The sequence below is a fragment of the Plectropomus leopardus genome, chromosome 20 (genome assembly GCF_026936395.1).
Source record: "Plectropomus leopardus strain MGB_pleo_1.0 chromosome 20, ASM2693639v1, whole genome shotgun sequence".
NCBI classification, from domain to species: domain Eukaryota; kingdom Metazoa; phylum Chordata; class Actinopteri; order Perciformes; family Serranidae; genus Plectropomus; species Plectropomus leopardus.
Genome location: NC_142195.1, coordinates 8042947 through 8067103, shown reverse-complemented (window position 1 = coordinate 8067103; position 24157 = coordinate 8042947). Strand labels below are relative to the sequence as shown.

Sequence of the window (24157 nt, the reverse complement as noted above, 5' to 3'; positions counted from 1 at the left end):
GTTGACATGTTTCAGGCTGGATCAAAGTTGTGGACCGACCGACTGACAGACCGTCCTCCTAAGAGTCACACAGCTGGCCAAGATAAAGACATGGAGTCTTGGGTTTAAATACTTCCCTCACTGTAAACATGAAATAACTCCAATGAATAATTGGACCAACCCAGTACAGGATATGTACCTGACTATCAGAAAGTGTGGAATAAGATAATTTTCAAAAAGGGTAGTTACACGCACTCCACGTACGTGCAAAGCAATCAAAAAACAGCATACATGAAAAAAAGCTGTGACCTTTTTCCTCACGATAATTTTAACAATTTTTAAGTAGGGCTATTGGTGTTAATGCGTTTATTCCGATGCAATTAAGGTCCGTACACAACACGTTATTAGTATTTTTTCAATCGCGTTAATCACCAACCGCCATTTCTGTCTTTAAGAGGCTGTAAAGGGCTGAGTTCTAAAGCAACACTTATGATACTGGTGTCAAATGAAACTAAAGGTAAGGAATCCTGTGGTGCCAACAATGTCATGCTAGGGACCCTTGAACTCTGACCTCAAGATATCTGAAAGAAAATGGGTTCTGTGGGTACCCATGAGTCTCCCCTTTTCAGACTTCCCCCCCTTTACGCGAGTCCCAAGCAGTTTTTTTACTGTCATTGGATTCCTAATCAAGACAATTTGGTAAGAATTGCTTTACCTTCTCAATATAGACCACAATTTTTTGAAACCCAAAATAATGGAATTAAAAATGTGTGATTAAAATATGCGATTAATCGTGATTAACTGTTAACATTTTTAAATCTCCTTTAAAAACTCATTTATTCTCCTTTCTCAAACCTTGTATGAGAGTTGACGGTTTGTGTGGTTTCACTTTGTGGTTTTATTGCATTTTTTAATTGCTTGCTTGTTTTTTGGTTTTTTTTTTGTCCTATCTTATGATATTTATGCCTTTTTATCTTTAGTGTTTTTAATCTATTTATTGATTTTCAGCACTTTGGTCAACTCTGTTGTCTTTAAATGTGCTTTATAATATACAGTATATGGATTGGAAATTCTGTAATAAATTCTTTCCTTCTTTTAAGCTTTAGGAAAAACAAAAGCATCAACTTGTATTTTAAGTTACTACTGGCTACTAAAATGGTGTCATGTCATTCACAGACGCAGCTGTTAAGTAGAAAGAGTAGTTTTTGTTGATAAAAAAACATTCAAGCCATCAACAACAATCCATGAAATGGATTTTCTTTCTTTCTTCTCGTTTTGAATAAAAACTTTACACCTCTTAGATGGCATTTACAAGGAAACTGCCTCACCATCCAGATATACATGTGTATTTAGCCTTAAACTGGCACACCCTGATCACACACAGGTGACCTCCATTTATCTCATCATGCAACCTCTAAAAACAACAGCCACCAGATATGATTTGGGTGTGCCGCAAGTAAGGGTTAAACATCTTATGTAGCTACTACTCTTTGTTTTATATTTGTATTTAATTTAGATCAATTTATAGACGTGTTTTCTTTGTCGTCGCCTGATGACTTATTTTCAAAGTTAAAGCTTTAATTTGTACTATAATTAGTTTGCAGCAATCATGTCAGTTGCTTTTCTGTACACAGACTTAAGACTTTTTGCAGTTATCTGCTCCTCAGACAGAAAGCTTCTGAATATTGTTGCATTTAAAAAAAGATATGGTAAAGATATTTAATAACAGTTCAGAATCATGACTTGGCAGAAACTAATCATTTTCGCATGTTGACATAATCTTTCACTGGAACTGACTAACCACGGACATAAATACAGTATAAATTCAGATCCATTTCTTTTTACACAGAACCTGAGCTACCTAAGGAGTTTCAGTGGCCCTTTTCTAGAAACTCAATTATTCTATATTTACAACGCCCTACAAGGACCTCAGCTGCCTGAGCAGTGAGACTAAGTGAGTTTCCAGCCCCCCGTGACCCTTGAGAGGACAAGCGGTTACAGATAATGAATGAATGAATGATCGGAATAATTCTTTTAACAATTACTTTTAACTTCTGTGGTAAAGATATTACCTATGTGCCAAAATAAACATATCAAGCTCTGACAATAGGGTTTATGTTTTTGCTTTCACTATTGTGGTAATTCTGCAGTACTGCTGGAGAAATGCGCTGGAAGTAATTACTTTGTGATTAAGGATGTGAGAAAGGAAACTGAGCACTCTGCAGCTTGCAATTTACTTGTTTCATGTATTGTATGTGGTTTCCTGATGCAATCCGGCTCTTGTGGTTCATTTCTGCCGCATATTAAATATAGAAGTGTGATAAAAAGTGATTAATTTCTTGAAGTTTTACAGAGTACACAACTTCCTCGACAATGGTGCCTGTGGTAGTTCCTGTCTGCTAAACGCAGAATGTTTTAATCATTTGAGTTTTCTGTTTGTGCTCCAACATTGTTCTGCAGCTTTATTTTAGATTTATTTAGATATTTTAGATTTATTTTCAAGATGCATTAAGTAATAGTTTAAAAAAAGATTTGTTATGTATGGATGTATTTTATGTGTTTAGCTTTGAAACACCGTATTTAGTATTTAGATTTTCTCTTATGCAACAATGCCATGAGTCTGCCACTTTGGTCCGAACTGAAATATCTCAACAAATATTGGATGGATAGAGATACAGATATTCGTGGTTTCCAGATGATAAATCCTGACATTGATGCGCCGACTTTTTCAACTTTTTTATTAGAATCGAAATATCTCGGCAACTACTGGATGGATTATTGTAAAACTTGTCACAGATATGCACGATCCCCACAGGATGAATCATGATAACTTTGACCTTCTGACCTTTCGTCTAGCTCCATCACCAGGTCAAAATCGGAGTTGTTCAATACTTTGGGTTATATTGAATTACATGCGAAACAAGTGACATTCCCATTCCCATTACTAATGTGAAAGCTAAGTGTAGGGGGGAGAGGGGCAATCTTACTAAGGCAGGGTACGAATAAATAACAAGTAATAGGAAAACATGTACTCTTCTTACTTCATCACTCCCTAATAATTATAAGTAACATTTGGTACAAGAGTGGAACAACTAAGAAGAAAATCTTACAAATCACTCACAGAAAGTACAAGAAAAGCACTGGGTTCAAAGAATCGTCCCACAGAATGAAAATAGCAGGAAACTCCAGATAAATTTCACACTTTTGATTCATGTTTATTCACTCACTGAAAACCAAACAAACACACACTGAAACCTCACAAATCATTAACACTGAACTATCAGAGTTGAAATGCATTACAAAATAGTTTTTTGGTTTTTTTTTTAAACCAAAAACAGGGGATTATTTCCTTCTGTTTAATCTCTACCACGTCCCTTGCTTGACTCTGATTTATGTTCAAATGTATTAATCCTGAAGGACACTAAATGAACGATAAATCAATTCACTGTAGACACTTTAATACAGATGTTTGTTTTTCTTCATTAATGTGTTAGCAGCTTTTCACTGCTTCATCTAAAGGGCTAATTAATGTGATTAGACTTTTCATTTTCAGTCTTTTAACATCTTCTTGTTAGCTGCATCTAAATTTTAACTAGAATTACATCCTTGCAGTTGTATACCCTATGACGTCACAGTGAGGATGACCTTTGAACTTTTGGATTTAAAATTTCATCACTTCATCATTATAGCCTATTTGTCATGATTAGCATATGAATTCTTGAGCTATGGCTAAAAACATGTGTCGTGAGGTCACGGTGACCTTAGACCTTCGACCAACAAATTCTGATCAGTTCAGTGCTGAGTTCAAGTAGACATTTGAGTCAACTTTGAGGAAACTTCCTCAAGGCCTTCTTGAAATATTGTGTTCACGAGACTGAAACGGATGCAAGGTCACAGTGACCTCTGACCTTTAACCACCAAATTCTTATCAGTTCATTGTTGAGTCTAAGTAAACGTTCATGCAGAATTTAAGAAAATTCCCTCAAAGTGTTCTTGAGACATCATCTTCACAAAAATGAGACAAACGTTGAATCCAAGTTGACGTTTGTGCCAAATATGAAGAAATTCCCTCAAAAACGTTCTTGAGATATCGCTCTCATCACAATGGGATGAATGGATTGTCAAACCGAAAACATAATGCCTCCTGCCACAGCTACTGCCGGGGATGAATGGATTGTCAAACCGAAAACATAATGCCTCCTGCCACAGCTACTGCCGGGGCGGAAGCATAACGTAATCCCAAAGGGATTAGCTGAAAACAACCAGATTGTAACGTAACCACAGAGTACATTAGCTACAGTGTTATTGTGCTATCCAGAGGGAACGTACAAGACCAGGAGACGTTTAAGTTTATGGCTTCAAAACCTGTAAAACTCTACATGCACATTTAACAAAGTTAAGGTTGTAGGGATGGGAAACATAAAATAAACTAAATTGTCTTTTATTCTGTTGCTTTTGAACTATTTTTTCTGCTATAGCTTCACACGCACTCACTAGAGTTACAGAAATAAATCATTCAGTCTGTCAAAATGTATCCAGGAAAACGAGCTCATGCTGATACAAATTCAAAGTCCTCTTGCTTTGACAAACTGTTCTTTTGATGGAGTCCCTGCGTCCTCTGATCCCCCTTCCCCAATGAGTACATTTTTTATGTTTCCATCAGCATCTACGACCACTGCGGTCCTCTTCAGCTCCTCGTAGCGCGTCTGTCGCTCAGCAACAGCCACGCAGGCGGCCAGCACCTCATCAGACTCAAAGTCATACTCCTGCTCCAGCTCGGGGGCGTTAAGGATTTGTTTTTTGGCCTCCTCCTCTTGCCGAGCCTTCTCCTTGGTCGCTAAATGCTGCTTCTGTAACCTCCGGGCCCACTGCAGGTCCTCCTGCCACAGGGCGCTCTCTGATGGGCACAGGTGGATCGCAACCTGGAAGGACCTCACAGCCTACACGGACAAGCAGCGCGTGAGCTCAGGATTCAAACACAAGCTTTTTCGGGAGGGGGCATGAAAGATGGATGAAGGCAAGTTTATGGTCTCCAACAAATCGAATGCTTAAGCCAGAATTCATTCAGGCCTTTCATGCAGGGTCACTGTAATTCTCACAGATGAATGGGATGATCTGTGCAGCTGAATGAGCAGGTGGGTGCATCATCAGCATGTCGACATGCAAGACCCAAACACTCTTCGGCTGTGTTGCGAGCAGATTTATGGTTTCATTAAGAAAACATCAATATCTCTCAGCTGACTGTGCAGTTGGAGATGTGAAAATTATTGTCCTATTGAACAGAAATACAAACGGCCTCCAGTCGTTTACGGGACCTGATGTCACGCTTTAGCCTTGACCATTTGCTGCCAGCAAAATGGTGAAATAAATCCATTCTTACATGATATCTGAGGTGACTCATGAGCTCACATATTAGTTTAGATATCTGTGATTTATCAAGCACATTCTGAGATAAAGAGTTATGTAATAGTTGGTCTAGGGCCTTATTACCACAGTACCAGTTAGATAAATGACAAATATCCATTCATTTGGGAACTATTTTCTTTCTACCGAACATCACACGCTAACCGTATCATTATACAGAAGGAAGCGTGCATCTACTCCTGCACGAGAGGCTCATGCTCTTGACAACATTGGATGTAAACCAGAGTTATTGAAATTTTGTATTTTGTCATTAGTTTTTATTCTTATTTTGTTTTTAATTTAGTTTCAATACGTTTCAAGGGTGGGATTCAGGTTAGTTTTTCTCATTTAAAAAAGTTTGAATTGTATTCAGTTTTAGTTTTGTTTAAATAATGATATGGAAGGCATTTGGCAGGGGCGAGATTTAAGTTCAGAATAGTTAATACAATACAAACACAATGATTTGTGAAGGTAGTTGACTCAGTCATGTTGACATCCCAGTCTCAACATATCATCAATGCCTCGTAATGTTTGTTGTGTTGACAAATCTGTCAAAACTGAAAAAGATTACAACTAAACACATTCCCTGTGTACTTTTCTTTTAAATTTAACGGATTAAAAGTCAGACATGACCGTGAATGAAAGTTTAACTTGTAGAAGGTGACTCCTGAAACTGAGCCAACGCGGTCAGCTGGATAATTTTACTGGAAAAGACATTCTATTGGAGTTGTTACAGGACAAAACATTCATGGACAACAGACAAGTTTAATTTTTGCCCGTCATCAAGCAATGCTGGGAACTGACGTTAATTATTGGCAGCTCACATGACTTCCTGCCAGCGACGTTTGTAATTCAATTTGTTAATATTTTGTGACACTACACTGCTTTGCAGTGATGAGAAAGAGAGTGATTTTAAAAATTTGACAAAAGATTCATGTCTTAACTTGGAGAATCACACTGCTCACGCTGCGGAGCCTGACTGCAGTAACAGAGAGCAGCTCTGCTACAGCAGCAGGCTGAGGTGAACACATCACAGCTGACTACAGTACAGAAAGGACCTGAATAAGATCGGGTTAATTAACCCTGTGAACTCTGCGACAGAAATGCCATGTCAGGGCCTATACTGATATTTTTCCATATTGTGATGTCATTTCTTGGAGTGTCTTAAAAAACATATTAATAATGATAATTAAAAACTGATTAAAGTATTGCAATTGTGTTATTAAAAAAAAAATTGAACGTTTTTTCCATCCGAAAATACATGCACAAAATGTACTGATTTTGAAACATGAAAAAAATGTTCCCTAACACTCAGGTTTCTGAAATATGTTGACTTAATAATTTTCTAGATATGCTCCTTTTTTGTAAGAATAGTGCAGGTGATGTGAAGGATTTATTATTCCTTACACCTGCCTATATCATTTTTTTTTGCGCTGTTTTGCACTACACGTAACTAAAACATAATGACATCATCACGATCATGCAACATGATGACATGGAAGACAAAAGCCTTAGCTTTGTGCTGCAAAAAGAATGAATGTTCAAGCGATTATGGTTTTTATTTTGGATCGAGACATACAGGGTTATGTATACAACGATCCGCAGTCGCCAAAACGGGGAAATACCAGTGTAATTACTTAATTACACCTTGTACGCACAGCACATAAGGTAACGTGAGGTTATGACATGATGGCAGAGAAGAATGCATGCTCTAGCAATTATGGTTCATATTTTAGACCAATTTACACAAGATCATGCAAACACGTTTTTTTTAAAGTTTTTAAGAGTTATACAGATTCATTAAAACAGATTTACCCTGATAGTTCAGGAAATCTCTTCAGGAACTGCCATACTAAATCATTAAAGTTCCCCAGCATATCCTGCGTACAGATGAGAAGTCCTGATAAGAACTGCACAGCAATTCAGTTGCACCTGTTTCCAGTAATTCAGTGAGCCACACCTCTTATGAAAAGCCACTCCGTAAGTTAGTAAATCATCCCTATGAAACAAGTCTCGTGATCAACCTGTGGAACAAGTCAGGCCAAGGAAGCGTCACTAATGCATCACACTTAAAGCGCTTAGTTACCTGAACAAAAACAACCCATGTTATTTCCTTACTAGCCTTTCTTGGTACAAAACAACTAAACTACACTGTAAACAAGTATTTTCTGTTTCGAGGAATTTCTTCAGGAAGGTGAAAATAAAGCGGTATAAGCCTACTTGGTTCCTTAAAGAAGTATTTCACTGATATAAAGAAAGTCTTTGCATAAAACTAAGCTGCCTATACAGTACAAAAATGCTTTTTTTTAAAAAAAAAAATGACCAGAAAAAAAGAGAAAAAGGACTGTGGCATTGGTTTTTGCTCAAATGGTGCCCGCTGATGGGTGATGTAACACGACCTCGTCCGTTTGACACAATGGCGACCTTATGTTACATTTAAACTGTAAGCTAAAACGTTTCGGAAAACATTTAAGGCAAGAAATTTGCAACTCAGCAAGATAATCTTTACACATTTTTATATATAGCTTATATTTGATCAGCGCTGCTTAGTTTTACTGTTTGATCTCTGTTTTTTTTAGCCTTTTTTTCCTCACTGTGCAGGAAGCAGTATGACGCCCACTCACTAACATAATATTGATTTATATCAGATCAGCACTGCCTAGCTTTTACTGTTTGATCAGATTTGGTCCAGGTTTGAGAGACAGAGAGAGGGGGGCGAGTGTGTCTCTTGATCAGCGCTATACTCTTCGAGTCCATGGTGGTGGTGGCGGGAGGGTTTGTGGGTAATATGTACAGCAGAAGAAGCCTGTAGCACTACATCAGAAATTCATCACAATGACGTAATTTACATCATTTGGCGGTGTTTCGCTGGGAGGGGAGGAGGGATATCTAGGCACTGGTTAGATTGAAGTTTTTTTTTTTCATCTACATAAACCACCCACACTTTGATGCGCTGGTTAAAAATCAGCAAAGTATCCCTTTAATAGGAATCTCACATCAAGCAAAAATTGCTTACAGCTAGATAAAGAATGTTCCCACCTGTTACATAAATAACCTGCAGTTCAGCCGAAAACATTTTTGGCAGGTTAACTGTTACACAGTTTGATTAATGAAACCTGTGCCTAAAACAATAATCAAGTTCCATCTTGAACAGACTAAAGTCTCATCAAGTCTTTATTTGGAAAGTAATCCTTCAACAGACAAAATGCCACAGCAGGCAGATCAACCGGCTCCCTAATGATAAAAATAAGAAGATAAATGGCGACGGAGCTGTCATGCTGCAACGCTATCAATGCTCGATGTTTTTACAACTAAAATCAGAAGCTATATGTTTGTTTTATTTGGGTAGTTCCCAGGAATGGAAATTAAAGAAGGGAAGGAAAAGAACGGGCTCATGAAAGAGAAAAATGGGGAATCACTGGCGCTCACATTTGCACAAACAGGCGCTACTCAAACATGTTGATGCACACAAAGCTCTTAAACTCGACCCAACAAGCCTCGCTAAAAATAGACAAGCCTTTTTTTGCCCCTCTTCCTTCCCAATAACTCCATTATACAGGGAGGTGTGTCTATATTTGGTTTAGCTCAGGTAACTTTCAGCACTTCCCATTGTTGTTTACGGTGCCGTAGGACAGGTCTCCCGTTTTTGGAGTGACATGCAGTGTCATTAGCTGAAGGGTTTCTGAGTTCAGTCCTGTTTGCTTGGCTCCAAAATGGGCACACAGTGTAACTGAGAACCGCGGGTTTCATACACCCACAGGTCCCGGCGTGTTCTGGGGCAATTTAAGCAATCGTCCAAGCCCGGGGCGAGTGGGTGTGATTTGAAAGAGGAACAGCTCTCCGAGAGCTTGCAGAAAGTAGTAAACAGAAATAACTGACGCATCTTAACAGAACATCAAAAATGAAAATAGAACTGATTAATGGTTGGCTACTATTACAGGTGCAGCTCATTGGAAAAGCAGATATCGAAAATTCAATGGGGCCACTTTAAAGATAATTGAAATGACTGAGCAGGAAGCCATCAATTCTTATGAAACACAACTGAGTGGATTTTGACACAGTCTTTATGTGTCAGCTTCATTTTGGGTTTGTTTGTATGAGCAACACAACAATGCATTTGTTTTTAATCACCGCAGTCTCAGCCATCCTCACTACCAGCGCCATGTGCAATTAGTAAATATTGTTCTGTGATTTTTGTCCCCTCCCGCAATGACTCATAAATTCCTCCAGCTAGTACTTGCGTTTGTTTACAGCCCTGCAATTGATTGAAGTGCGACAGCTTTTGCATCACAGTGTTCTCAATTTTTTTTTTTTTTTTAATTTGGAGTGCATTGCCAGGCATACTCACCAAATCCACCTCTCCCAGGTTGAGCTGTGCCCGGCCCAGAGTCTGCCAACCCTCCCACCAGAGGGGGCTGAACTTCACAGCCATCTCCGCTGCCTTCACAGCAGGAAACACTTCCTGCAGAATGGTCAGTATCTGTGGAGAAATAAGACATTGTTAAAGTTAGAGTTACACAAACTCGATTCCTCAAATGAACACAGTATGTTGCAAGATTTTCCAAGAAAAAAATGCCCAGAATTTTCTGCTTCCAGCTTTTCATATGTAAATATTTGTTAGTTTGGATATGTCCGTGCAGAAAAAAAGCCAAGGCCAGAGCATTATGTTTTCTGGTTGTCTGTACATGGGTCCCATTTTCATGGACGTGATATCTCAAAAACACCTTGAGGGAAATTCTTAAAATTTTGCGCAAATGGCCATTTGTACTCAAAGATGAACTGTTTAAATTTTGGTGGTCAAAAGTCAAGGTCCCTGTGACCTTGTCTTTCTAATTCTTGTGAATACGAAGAACAACTCAAGAACAACTTGAGGGAATTTTGTCAAATTTGGCTTAAAGGTCCAATCCAATTAACTGATTTTACATTTTGTTGGTCAAAGGTCAAGGTCACTGTGAACTTGCATTCATCGTATTCTTTGTGAATGAGATATCACAAGAACACCTGAAGGGAGTTTGCACAAATGTCCACTTGGACTCGAGAATGAACTGATTATGATGATGTTTTATAGTGATGATGTTTTATATCCGAAATGTCAATAGTCAGCTACACTGTGACATCACAATGTTCTGCAAAAACCCTTTTCTGGCCATTATGCAACATCACAAATAGGAAACAGAGGGGGAAACATTTGTTGAGACACTGAATTGGTGACACTGAACTCAACTGTATAGATCTGTGCTGCGGGGGGGAAGATTTGTGTGAAGCATCCATGTTTTCACAGACAGACTGTAAGTGCAACTTGACTGGTGTGCAGAGGCAAACAACCGTGTGGCGGTACTTCTAGTTCTGTTTTATATGGATTAAAATTGAATATCTTTGGGTTTTGGATTGTGTCAGACTGAACTGAAGACATCACCTAAGAACATTTTTTTTACATTATATAGGCCAAACAAGTTCTTAACAGTGTGAATCATTCAATATTAGAACATACCGTACACCAAACAATAGCTGAGTCATGATCATGAGTTGACTTTATCAGTGCTCACATTTAACAGTGTTGCACTGAGTTTATTAACCTCTTCAACCTTGCCAGGCCCAGCAGAGTCTGATGAATCATCTTTTATTCAGACACAAAGTAGTTCAATGCATGCGGTTTCATCTGGACATTTTTTAATATTGCTTTGCTGTCATGTTAAAAGCAAGCTGTCAAGGAGCTTAAACCACCATGCAACCATTTGCATAACAATCTGTAAGGAAACTAATTATAGATGAAAAGTTGTTCAAAAGGTTCACTAATTATTGGCAGTGGTGGAGTGGAGTTTTCTGCCCGAGGCTGCAACTGTAACACAAGTGCCTGAAAAAGTTTGTATTGCTGCCATGTCTCAAGTTTGCTGTCATAATCTCAGTGCCCAACATATTCATAATAAGCTGTCTGAATGATAACAGACATGATGGATCTACATCTGTGATAATTTAATTTTGAGTGCCAAATATGTAAAACATCTATCCAACATGGTCAGCCTAGACCCAAACCAGTTTGCATAAAGGGCATATAGGTCTATAGAGGACACTGTGTCCCTCTGTCTTCATTCCTTCTTGCAGCAAGCTGAAGCTACTGACATCTATGCATGGGTTCTCATTCGCTCTGGTTTTATTATGATCTTACCTACAAAACTTTTTGAGAAATTCTAGCAACTAGGAGTCAGTCACCCTTTATGAGATTTACTGTAGATTCTTGAGTTTCTACTGCATAGAAAGCCGGTAGTCCAAATTAAAAACTAAGACCTGGTACATAAACAAACACTCAAAATTATGTAATGCAGTGCCTTGCAAAAGCCCCCCCATCAGGCGTTTTGTTTTTGTTTCATTACAACCTGTAATTTAGATGGATTTTTATAATGGACCTACACAGAATAGTCAAAATTGGTAAAGTGAACAATAAAATGCTAAAATTAAGCAATGACAAATGGTGCTATGACGCATATTTTGACTATTCTGTTTAGGTCCATTTACAAAAAATCTCAATAAAAATCCATTTAAATTACAGGTTATAATGAAACAAAATAGGAAAAACCCAAAGGGGGTGAATACTTTTGCAAGGCACTGTATACCCGCCCCTGTATTCATCAAACACAAAAGAGTGCATTTCAAACTGTGACTCTGTTAGAATGATTATGTTTGCTGACAACATTACAGTGGTAGGACTGATCTCATGAGACGATGAATCAGCCGGCAGAAATGAGGTCTTGCTGCTGGTTGACTGGTGCTTTCACTATAGCCTGGAACTGAACGCTTCCAAAACTGAAGTACAGGAGGTCAACTTTCAGAGGGATGAGATGTCTCTGCCATTAAAGGAACACTTCAAACCAAAATCAAAAACACATGTTTCTTCTTGCCTTACTGAAGAGATATTAATACTGAAGAGTTTAAAGACAAAATCACAATAGAGCATAACGAGACATGTTAAGTCCAATTAACTTACTTTCAAGTAAACTTAACGCTTAGATTATTTTAAGTAAGATCAACCTGTCAGATTTTGCAGCGTAAACCCTTCATATAGCCACTACGATGTGGTGACAGTTTTACAAATAGAGCCACTTTCCTCCAGAACGCACAACAGTCTGCTGTAACAGACACACAGACTGACAGGGGACATATTCGGCCCAATACTGATTGAGTTAAACAGAAAGAAAGTGATGAGGGGAAGTAAAGGACCAGCATCAGTGTAAGCACCCTCGTCATCTGGGCTAGTAATGGGAGTATGATGAGATCCAGCCTATTTTCAGCCTGATAATGGACACTAATAGGTTAGATGTGCTATACATGTGTAGTGAAACACATTGGAGATGAAATCTAAGCAAAAACGTCTGTGCTTATGTCAGCTTATGTGCATATTATGCAGGGGAAAATATCCCCTTTGTGGTGGTTTTCCAGACCTAGTCCTCTAATGATTTCCTTCTCAAATATCCTATAATGGATGCTATTATATTAGACATACAATGGTTATGGCTATAAGGAGAGATTTTATTGCGTTAGTTGTAGTCAATGAATAAGAAATAATGGAGTCGGTCTGTCTACGTCCTTTGGCTTTTTCGTTTTTCGAAATATATGGGAACTATTTTTTCAGAGATGCCTACCTTCGTTTGAAGAAAAAGGGAAAACAGCTAAGAAATGATGGCCAAATAAGAGATAAAAAAAGACATAAAGCTATCAACCCAGAGGAAAAGGAAGTGAAAAGAACAAGCGAAAGGAGCACGGAAAAAAGCCAGAACACTGAAGCATTTGGAAACATGCTGCTGACTTTTAGTTCTGCCATCACCGTGCTGATAACACTTATCCGGCTTAAAAGCATACCAAGGTGGCAGCTGAAAGCGGGTCTGTGTGGCCGTGATGGCTGATATATAATTACACACAAGCAGGGATGTGTGAAAGTGCATACACAGCATGCTGGTGATGGATGGATGAAGAACATAAACAGAATATGTCTTCAGAGATCATGCTGGAAGTGGCCAATTTACAGTCTGTTGGCTATGATTTCTTCAGTATCTCATGCACATAAAAATCCAGCCAGATATATATCGCCCTACCAAGATGTAAACCTTTAAAAGGCAGCTGTTGGTGACATTTAAAGAAGTATTTCACTGCTAGGAAGATAGTCTTTTCTGTGGCATCTTCTTTTAAAAAAAACCTACAAGTACCAGAATGCACTGCACCGCATCTGGCCAATAAATGTTCTGGCTGGTGGGTGACACAATATAGGCTTGGCTGTTTTGGACACAGTAAACAATATGGCGATCAGACTGTAACAAACAATATCAATTTACAGTAGAGCAGTAAACTTAAATATGTTTCTGAAAACAATCCAGCCAGAAATGGGCAACGTAGTTACAGAATCTTGGTTTAAGTTTGATCAGCACTGCTTAGTTTTACCGTTTGATCTGAATTTGGTCTGAGTTTAAGAGGACAGGTTACCTTCTAAATTCACTTCTATAACCTTTGTGTTGGCAGAGATATGAAAGTGCAGAAGTACACGCTGTAGTTCAAGCAACAGTCCAAGAGCCAATGAAAATCCGCTGCTAAGATTTTTGTTAAGATTGAGGGAAGTTTACCACAGCTCATTTACATATACTACCCTCATTATTATAACGAAAAGCTGTTTAAAAAATTTTCAGTCAATTTAACTCATAAAATGTCAAGAAATGTAATACTCTTACACCCATTATCCTTATTCAACAGAAAAATAAAACTACATACATTTTCCTAAATCAATTTCCTTTCAACAAACTAAGACTAGGTTAACTGCCTCATTAACTTGTCATAAAACACACTTCATTCAAACTCGACGGAAACGAAATAAAACTCACCAAAACTGTCTCGGTTATCTGTCCACATTTCCGAACATCACCAACTCTGGTTTGTCAATATAAAACCTTAATTCACTGAGTTAGATGTGAAAATATGCTTCGCTGTCTCAGTTTCTATGCTGCATGTTCCATCAGAAGAGACTGACCACTGGTGGTGCATGCTGTGCACCACATCACCTCAATACAGCATCTCCATATCAGTTTAAAAGAATAAATAACATATGTACTTTTATGGTATTGATAATCATATATTGGGATTGAAAATCATATGTTGGGATTTCTACCCTGGTATACCAAAATACTGCCCAAGCGTAGTTTCCCAACAATGTTATAGAAATGCAATGCTAATTTGGTGGAGTACTCTTATAAAGACATACTTAAGAAAATGTAAATCTATCCTTTAAAAGGTAAACAGTCACAGATATGAGAAAAGGGGTTTTGAAATTTACCTGAGACTTCATTTCATACAGCAGTGGGTTGTCTGGAGTCAGCTGAATGGCCTCATCCAACTTCTTAATGGCCTCCCAATGCCTAAAGAAATCACACACAAATGGTTTAAACACATCATAGATCTGGGGGATTCATGTCATAAAAAAGTTTGTTTATGGCATCATAAACTGGAGAAGCTTTGCAGTGCGATTTACAACTACATAAACATGCATCTGAATTATTTATAGTGCATGGATGTTTATTGGCAATAAAGTTACCTGAAACTCGCTCGACAGACATCTTGCAAAACATCAAGTTAAACATGACTTCGTATTAACTTTGGCTGATGCTCAGTTCTTAAGATAGCATAAAAAGACTCAAATGGACAGTCATAAAGCAGTGAAATTGGACACTCAGTTTTACTGCCTCCGCCCTGAGATCTGATATATGTTATGTAACCTAACATAAGGCCACTGACATGTTTGCTCAGCAGAGACTGTGAAGCCTTTTTCCTCAAAATTTTTTGTTGGTGCTTGTTATAGAGAAGTCAAAGCTGCCCAGATCCTGTCTATCTATTCTTGTAAGACTTCTCAAAAGCTGATACAAACAGACTGTTAAGGAACATTGCTGAGTCATGAAGCGTAGCACCCAGTTATGTAATAATTTCCTGAAAATGTATTAAAATTAGCACTTAACCTGACAGAAAATGGAATTAAAATGTCCTGACTGATAATTTAACTGATAATTTAAAAATGTGAAACCTTTTGGGTGGGTCTTTTTTTCCCCCCAAAACGGATTATGTATTCATGTTAAAAAGCAGGCTTTTATTCTCAGTAAGTAATACAGGATTTTACTAAGGTTTGTGTAGGGCTGGGCAATATATTGATAAATCATAACATGAGATTAAAAATCACATTAGATTTTGGTTATCAGGAAATTGTTAAGTGTTTTCCTGGTTTTTAAGGCTAATTTCAGTCAAGTGATGTATTTTCTCAATTTACCAGACTGTTCTAGCTACTCGACTTTTTGCTTTTACCCATTTCGTCATTATATCCACATGACTAATGATTATTTATCAAAAATCTAATTCTTAAATTAGAAACAATCAGAGGATGACAAGCTGATAAAAATGGTTAATGATAGAAAAGCGAGCAATGAAGGAAAAGTGGTCAATTAAATCTCCATGAAATGTTCTTTTTCCTCTGAGTCATGTAATCAGTGATTGTGATTACATGAAGCGCCACTGTTGCCTCACTTAATATTATTTAAATACTGCATGGTTTGAGGGTTATACACCCAAATATAAACACAAGTATCAATAAATATCTTAGATATGTAAATACATTCAAATAGTACGACCAAACTTCCTTAATAGTTCTGACAGGATGATGACAAGTGGAAGTGAGGAGAGGAAAGTTACTACTCAAATGTATTTATTTACTATTACCAAGTAAGACCAAGTAAGGGCGGCCCATCATTACACCAATACAGCTTCACTTTCACTTTGGTTTATCCTAAAGTTCCTTTGTAATGTTATTATAATATCAGTCAGAACATTTTATTATATTTAGGTCATTGGTCATGTTATTTCATTATTGGCTTTTATTATATTTTATTAGGTCAAGTGCAAAATTCATCACATTTTCAGGAAATCATGACATTATTGGGAGACAAATTTGTTTACCATCATCCCTCCCATGTGTTTTGAGCATTTTAGTTGTTCCTTATTTTCACTCACATAACAGAAAAAGTTCTGCAGGTCTCAGAAACTTAACTTTAATGCTCTGTAAGTCCTTTTGGAGATCATTTTGAACAAAATTTAGGACTGATTTTTGGACAAATCATCACTTTCTTGTTGTAGGAAGTTATACATATGTGGTCCCATGCAGAGGTAGCTTTTATATAGGAATACGGCTATTTCAGTGAGTTAGGTTAATCCACATTTTCTCAACAATTAAGTGCAAGAATAAAGTAAAAAAAACAACTCAAAGACCTGCAACCTCAGAAATGTGGACTTTCATGCAGAAGAGTTTGAAGAACTTTAAAATGAAATAAATAAATTAATAAAAAGATGGATAAATGAAATTAGATGTTTGTGAGGTCTTAATTGCCACAAATTCCCTGCAGACACCCTGCCTTAATACAACTCACTGATATCAGTCTTATAAAAAGAAAGAAAAAGATTCTTCTCACTACAATAAGCTCCAAGGTCTTTTTTCATGCTATAAAGCTGCAAGTGTAAGGCACAACACCTGTCCGCCTGTCTGACAGCACAGCAGCACAGAGTACACAGGGGCTGCAGCAGGCTACATGGACACACACAGGTCCACTGAGGGGATAAAAAGGTTGCAACCAAACTTTTCCCAATAAAAGCTATAATGTTGTCACTTTCTTATGTGAGCAAGTGAAACACAGATTGGCAACTGGCTTTTTTTCAGAAATAAACAGGATTTGCATAAAATTTGGGCAGAAATCAGAATGCAGCTGCACCACTGTACTCCACTGATCTGTTTTGCATAGACAATTCTTTAGGTTTCTGACAAGTGGATATTTGCTCCTTTTTTTTTTTTAACTCTGAAAGAACACACATATGCACGTTCATGCTCACTCGAACAACCCTCTCCTCCTCCTCTAGTCAATATTGACTCAAGAATCAATTCAATAGCCTGATCAAGACCAAGGCTTGCAAAGATTATGAGGTGAAATCCTGGCTTTGACGTAACAACATGTCTGTCTTGTCCACATCTTTTATAGCTTTATGGAGAAGGATATCCTGACAAATCAATCAAAAAGCAACTAAAACCACACAATGAGACCTTTATCACTTATCAGTTATAAAAGTCGAACTACAGCCAGAACCAGGATGAAGCCTGGGAAAACGCTGTCATTTAACAGTCAGAGACAGCAGTGAGGAAATGGAACTAGAGCAGTGTGGAAATCGTACCAACACATGAGGCAAAAGACACTGCAAAATCATGTGAGGAAATTAAGCAATAGGTAATACACCACATGAAGCCTGAGAGCTAAAAACAACTCCTCTACTGTTATCACATCTCTGTACATCAGCCACAAGTAGAGCAGAGAGGGAAGTGAGATGAAAAGAAGCCTGCTACCACTTGACTGATCTCAGAGCACTGCCTCGTGTAATTTTAGAGAAAGCGACCTCAAACTGAGGAGTTGTCATCGTATTATCGTGCTGAAAAGAGTGCAAGGCTGAAAAATTGTGATCATTTAACACACTGCTGTCCAAGAGAAGAAAACATCCCCGACACATGGTTATGATGACAACACTAAACTAGGAAACTAATCTAAGGCGCACACACACACACACACACACACACACACACACACACACACACACACACACACACACACACACACACACACACACACACACAAAAACAGACCCGCAGAAGATGTAGAACATTTCAACACCACATCTTGAAATCACAGTTTTAGCCTGAAAAAACTGACTAAGCATGGCAGCTGGAAGCCAGACAAATCAGCAAACTATGTGAAGTATTTGGATGACGACGTGACTTGCTGCTTCACAAAACTCCCACACCTCCCACACAACGGTTTAAACTAAAGTGAGTCGTAATTCTGCAACTGACTGGCCTATTTTTTCCACCTGAGTATTTCCACAAGATTGATATTTCTGAAACAATTAGCATTTTTTTTCCACTTTAGACACATGATGACATCTGAGTGATGGAAATAATCAGTCATGCCTGTTGAGCTTGAATCTTTGAGTAGTCATTGCAAATTTCGGAAGATTCCTAGTAATAAATCTGTATTTACAAATGAATATGCAGTTTGTGTTATGTAATGTTCTTTTGGATTATTCGCTTGTTTTGTTTATGCATCCATTTATTTATCAGTCAGACAGAAAATGGGCATTTTTTTTGTTTTCCTTTCATCTGTGCAGTTCATGAATAAAAGTGTCACCCAGCCATTTCATGCATACACAACAGTGACAGAGCGGTCCATCATCCTTATTGAGATTCTACTCCGCACGGCCACAATACCTGACGTTACATTTTGCTGCCATATGATGATTACTGTGTAAAAAAACCTCACAAATCTGTCTAAATATTGACTGTGGTTGGTAAAACCAACTACAGGAATCTGAGCCAAATTGTAACTTTAATGCAACTCAAAGGTTGCATTAAAACTTCTACATTAGGTCTCATTCACTGATATGTGTAAGACATGTTCTTACTTTGCATACAAAATAAGTTTGCGTGCTAAACCACCTTCAGATTTGCGTGCGCATTAGCCCGTTTTGTTCAAACCACTGTGCATGTTAGTCAGTCAGAATTATTCTTCACTGAAAGGTGCATTTCACGCTATTTGCAATCAGCATACTGAAATGGCCCGTCCAAGATGAATACCTTTGCCTTGAGATGTATCATGGAGAAAGCAGTTTTTTCTACACATTAATGAATGTCTTGGCAGTCGTAAACAGCTAAAAAGCAGTGGCGCCCTCAAGGGAAGGCCAGTAGCACAAATGTTGACCCCCCTCCATGGGCTCCTCACAAATATAACTGGAGGCCAACATTACTGCCTTTAGGAGGATGTGGTGCATTGTTTTTTGAAGCTAGCAAACTAGACAGCCGAAGGCTTTCAGTGGTACCAACCATGTCTGCTAAACATCACAGCAAAGTTAGGCTAAATTTTGCCTAAAGAACAACTGGCATGGCCGTTTTTAAAGGGGTCCTTTAACTCACCCACTGAAAATATCTGAATGAAAAGGGATAAAGGTATCCACGAGTCTTCCCAAAACTTGAGAAGCCTTGTTCCCAGTAAATGTTTTCTTATAATCAATGTATTCCTTCGAATCAAATCTTTATATTTGTCTTTTTTCGAGAACAAGCCTACCAAAGAACAATAAATAACATAACAACATAACAAGACACATAACACACTAAAACAGGATTGTTGTGGAACTCAACATGTTAACTGTACCGACATCAGTCAGATTGTCATAGTTTTTAACTTGCTTATATAAAACTGCTAAAACAGCATAACTAAATACATGAAATTCAGTTGTGGCTTTTGGTTTTGTTGTGTCGCTCCAAGATTTTCAGTGGCCCCATGTGATCAAGCCTATGAAAAATTTCTAGGCACGCCACTGCTGTTAGTCACTCTGTTGCTGACATGTTATACCAGTCTCTGAAGAGGATCTCTTTGCTGATGTCAAGGGCTGCAATATCTTTCAGCAACACTAAATATCTTAACACCTGTCTGGAGGTCAATCCGAACCTTTTATATGGAAGCAATGTCATGGCACTAGAAATTGGTGGGAGTTGCGATCATTATAAACAAAAACAAAATCAAAACTGCCACATCTCGATATGGACATTTTCATATTTTTTCACTGTTAGGCAGCGCTTGTACACTAGTATATAAATTCTTATCATTGATGAGGATGAAAGGGCATTAATTAGAGTTATTTGATATATTTGGCCGATGCATTGGTCAATTAACGGTTTTAAAAATTGTTGTCAGAGTAAGTCTTTTTTAATAAATGCAGTTTTAATTGCTATACATTCAGTTAAAAGCCGGGCCTTCATCACTGGTGCGTACGCATGATGTGAGGCTATATTTTTTTTGTAGATTTAAATAAGAAAATATTGATGAATCCCAGATTTTTTTGCATTTAACCTTTGCATGCATGGTTTGTCAATGACGCTGAGTGTGACTCAACCGGAGATTCAGATCGCAAACAGGTACTCAAGGAGCACTTCAATGACATCAGCAGCGTCTTAACATTGGTAACAACAGACTGACGTCAGAGGTCAATGTCGTTAGAGGAGAGAAAAAACTCCTGGCTGATATCCCCGACCAGACACCATCTCAATCCACCCATCAGCCATTATGGCGCAGCAGGACATCATTTCCCCCGGCAAAATCCACTTTCTCCTCACAAACACAATTACAGGAAGTCACTAAGGGCAACAACATTACATCCTCTGGATTGAGGGGGGGTTTTACAAAGTGATTGTTATTTGGCTAAAAAGGTCAATTACTGTGGAGGAAATATCAGATAACTGTTTTTGAAAGAGGCCTTTTTTGTTTTGTGTCTATCAAAAAACAACAACCTCAAATAAATGAAGCAGAGTGGTCACACAAGATGACACTAAACATGGTGATGGCAGTCTGTTTGAAATCCACAAGCAGAGAAAAAAATCACCTAAAATGAAAATGTTTGCTACTATTCTTAGACATAACAGTAACAATCTTTAAGAGTAAATGTCAGTGGGTGCTAAAGTAGATTGTAGGTGCAATTTAACCCTTTGAAACCTGAGCAAATTGGCTGGATTCCATTCAAAAACACTGAAAGGGGATAATGAGCAACAAAAAGAAATGAAGCCAAAATTATCAAGACATTTGTAAAACGTACAAGAAAATTACCTGAAAATTAGTTAGTTATATAAAAATACATTCGTTAAAGAAAAAAAAGAATGAAAATGATCTGGAAAAAGTGCTTAAATTATAATAATTCTGTATCATAATTTTAAATATGTAATTATAATAAATAACTATACATATAGTTTTTCCCATGGTTTTTTTCTGTTTTCCCCCTACCATTTTGTGAATAATTTTCTCAATCTACTAATTTCTTGTGATCTGGGGAACAGCCTTACCAAGGTGCTCATTGCCTTTCCATCCATGTCTTTAAAAGAAAATTTCTAATATTAGAAATATGGGTTGACAGGCCTGAAGATCGGCTTTTCCCATGGCCAAAATAGACTTTACCGTAGTTATATTCATTTACTGGTCTCATCCTGAGAGCTTTTGAATTCTTTTGAAGAACATATGATTGCAGTCACCAAAACATATTTTTTTCTGACATAAAACACCATTCAAAAAATACAGGGAGAGCTAGATGGCTTTAAGTTAACTGTCCTTCTGAAACAACATGTTTATTGAATGTTTGTCTTAAGTAAAGAGTAAGTGGAGAGCTGTTAGCTGTCACATCTGTCACTGTGCTCGGTGCAATGGTGCCCTCTTCTGGAGAATTTCTAACATCTTATGTCCCTAATTTTTTTTTAATTTCCATTCATATCCAGTGCATAACAATAACAGTGCAGAATAACTGTTAAACTTGGGGCGCCTGCACATTTTTATAGACAACATTTCAAAACTTTTTCACAGAATTTCAAGGACCCAATATAAAACTTTCTTTGCCCTACGTTTTTTTTTGGTTTTTTTTTTTTAAACAAATTAGATTCAAACTCTATTCAAACATAATTTCAGCTAGCTGGCATGCATGGAGGGAGAGATGGAACATGGGAAGAAAATGATGGCAAGAAAAAGGTCACACATCAACGCATTATAGAGCTGCGTTACATCGACGGCTACAGAAGATACATTTGCTGTAATGTTACATTACATGTAAAGTTATCCATGAAAGATTACTGTTGCACATGACAAAATTCCATGACTTTTTCAAAACTTTCAATGATTTTTGCTAATTACACGACTGGTTTTATTTATTAAATGTGATTGTGAAATTCCATTACTTTTCCAGGTTTTCCATGACCGTGGGGACCCTGTAAACTGTACAATTAGCCCAAATAGTGAATGCAATAATTGCAGGAAGTTTGTGTGAAACTGGACATTTGGATGAGTTTTGAGCAGATTATTTCCTGTAAATATTTCATCAGAGATTAGTTTTCCTGATATTTTAAAGATTTTTTATAGGATTCTGTCTGTTAATCATATATACTTAAGGGAGTTCTTTCTTTCTTTCTTTCTTTCTTTCTTTCTTTGACTAGTTCTATGCTTTCTTCTCCCTGGTGCTTGGCCATTGCTCTTTTCGCTCTCTAGTTGTTTTAACTGCTACTTTTCTAACGCAGGACAAGGCTGTTTAGCAGAAAGTAAGGGCTCTGCAAGTAGAGCTTGTGTAAAGCTTGTTTCTGCACCCTTATCCTGTGTTTTTTTTATAAGTTTATATAAAAAAAATCCTAACTTAAAAACTAACAATTTAATTTACGTTTCTTTCCAGAAATTAAGGACATGCTGAGATATAGACTAAGTGTTTAATACTTTTTAGTTTTCTTACACCCCTTAAAATCAAGAAGATCTTGCAAGACCTGGTGAAGCTTTGGGGGGCCCTAATAGGGTTCTGGACCCTAAGGATGGGAACCACAGCTTTAGGTTATGTTTGAGATAAACAAAGGCTGTCTAATAATTAAAATTAAAATCAAATAATAAAAGCTGAAGGGTTGTAATAGCTTGTTTGTTTTGCAATATTTGTTCTCATCAAAGCAACAGGTGAGCAAATATTCAGTGCCTCGGATTTACAGTCCATTGAATTTTTCTAAACACCATAACTAATCTCACCACCCACAAATCTAATAATTCTGTTAACTTCACATGTGCCTTTGTAAACAGTTTAACAAACAGGTTACAAAGCTGACCAAATAATGGATGTCCACATGTCTCTGTGTGTGCGTTTTGAAGCTGTTATTGACATAATGTGAACACAGCAAACACAGAAAAAACACAAAAAAGAAAGAGAAGTCTCCTCACCTGCCATGCTCGGCCAGCATTGCACCTTCATCCTTCAGTCTCTTGCTCTTGGCTGCACAGTCCTCCAGCAGGATCTCTCGTCGTCGTTTGATGGCGTGCAGCCAGTCCACGTCTTCATCCTGACGTGATGCAGCATTTTCAGCCTTTTCTTCTTCAGCCTCAAACTGTTGCACCGTTGACTTTGAAACTTTCTCACCAACTTTCCTCTTCCAGCCAAATGAAGCCATCCTGCAGGGGGAAAGTGGAGTGAGATGGGCACCAGTGGGCGTTTATGGACTGTATGCCCTGATATCCTTGCTCACCTGAAATTAGTATGCAATCAGGACTGGAGAACACATGTGCGTAGACTTTTATTTTGAAATACCAGAGATTTTAGCATCATGTTACTTTCAGATATTCACATATCTTAACCTGAAATGTAGCTGCTAGTTATAGGTGTATTTCGTATCTAAGCACAGTGCATATAGCTGTTTAGTATACAACCAATTACAACACGAACACAAACAAACCTGTCTAAACCATGTATGTCTTACAATAAAGTCGGTCTAAACAGCGCTAGCTAAATTAAGCTATAAAACTAGCAAACGCTTGCCCCAACTCTTTTGACAGCTTATTACATTTTTTTCACACGAATAGCACTGAATTCTTTTTTTTACACGACATATTGCATGTGTTTTTACTGTTTCAAGACCGTGAAATAAGCTAAGGCTATATACGCACCGACTTCCACAGATTTCCGTGGGCAAATTTGGACAGGTTCGCAGAAGCTAACAGCTAGCCATGGTGAACCGGAAGTTGTGGGAATGTTTACATCGTCTCTTAAAGAAACACGGACCGTGATTTTTAAGTTAAGAATCTGGCACGTGAACGTCACTATATTAAAAAAAAATCAACATATACTGCACTAAAAATATTATTTAATGTAGTTTAGTATTTTAGTA

At 37.7% G+C, this 24157-nt stretch overlaps 1 protein-coding gene across 2 annotated transcripts; it reads right to left on the bottom strand.

The window, feature by feature from the left end:
- Positions 1-3169: 3169 nt before the first annotated feature.
- ttc33 (tetratricopeptide repeat domain 33) lies at positions 3170-24017 on the bottom strand. Of its 2 annotated transcripts, XR_015775098.1 has the most exons (6): positions 23937-24017; positions 23217-23444; positions 14696-14777; positions 9731-9862; positions 4177-4919; positions 3170-4120 (listed from the first exon to the last, which is right to left on the bottom strand). XR_015775098.1 is itself a non-coding variant. In XM_088070714.1 (5 exons), the coding sequence occupies exons 2-5, from the start codon at positions 23441-23443 to the stop codon at positions 4545-4547; spliced, it is 816 nt and encodes a 271-aa protein (XP_087926840.1). In that variant the 5' UTR covers positions 23444-23518; positions 23937-23999; the 3' UTR covers positions 3170-4544. The 2 variants fall into 2 exon arrangements, 1 of the variants encoding a protein (XP_087926840.1); XM_088070714.1 differs by having other exon boundaries at positions 3170-4919; positions 23217-23518; positions 23937-23999.
- Between the last annotated feature and the right edge of the window lie 140 nt (positions 24018-24157).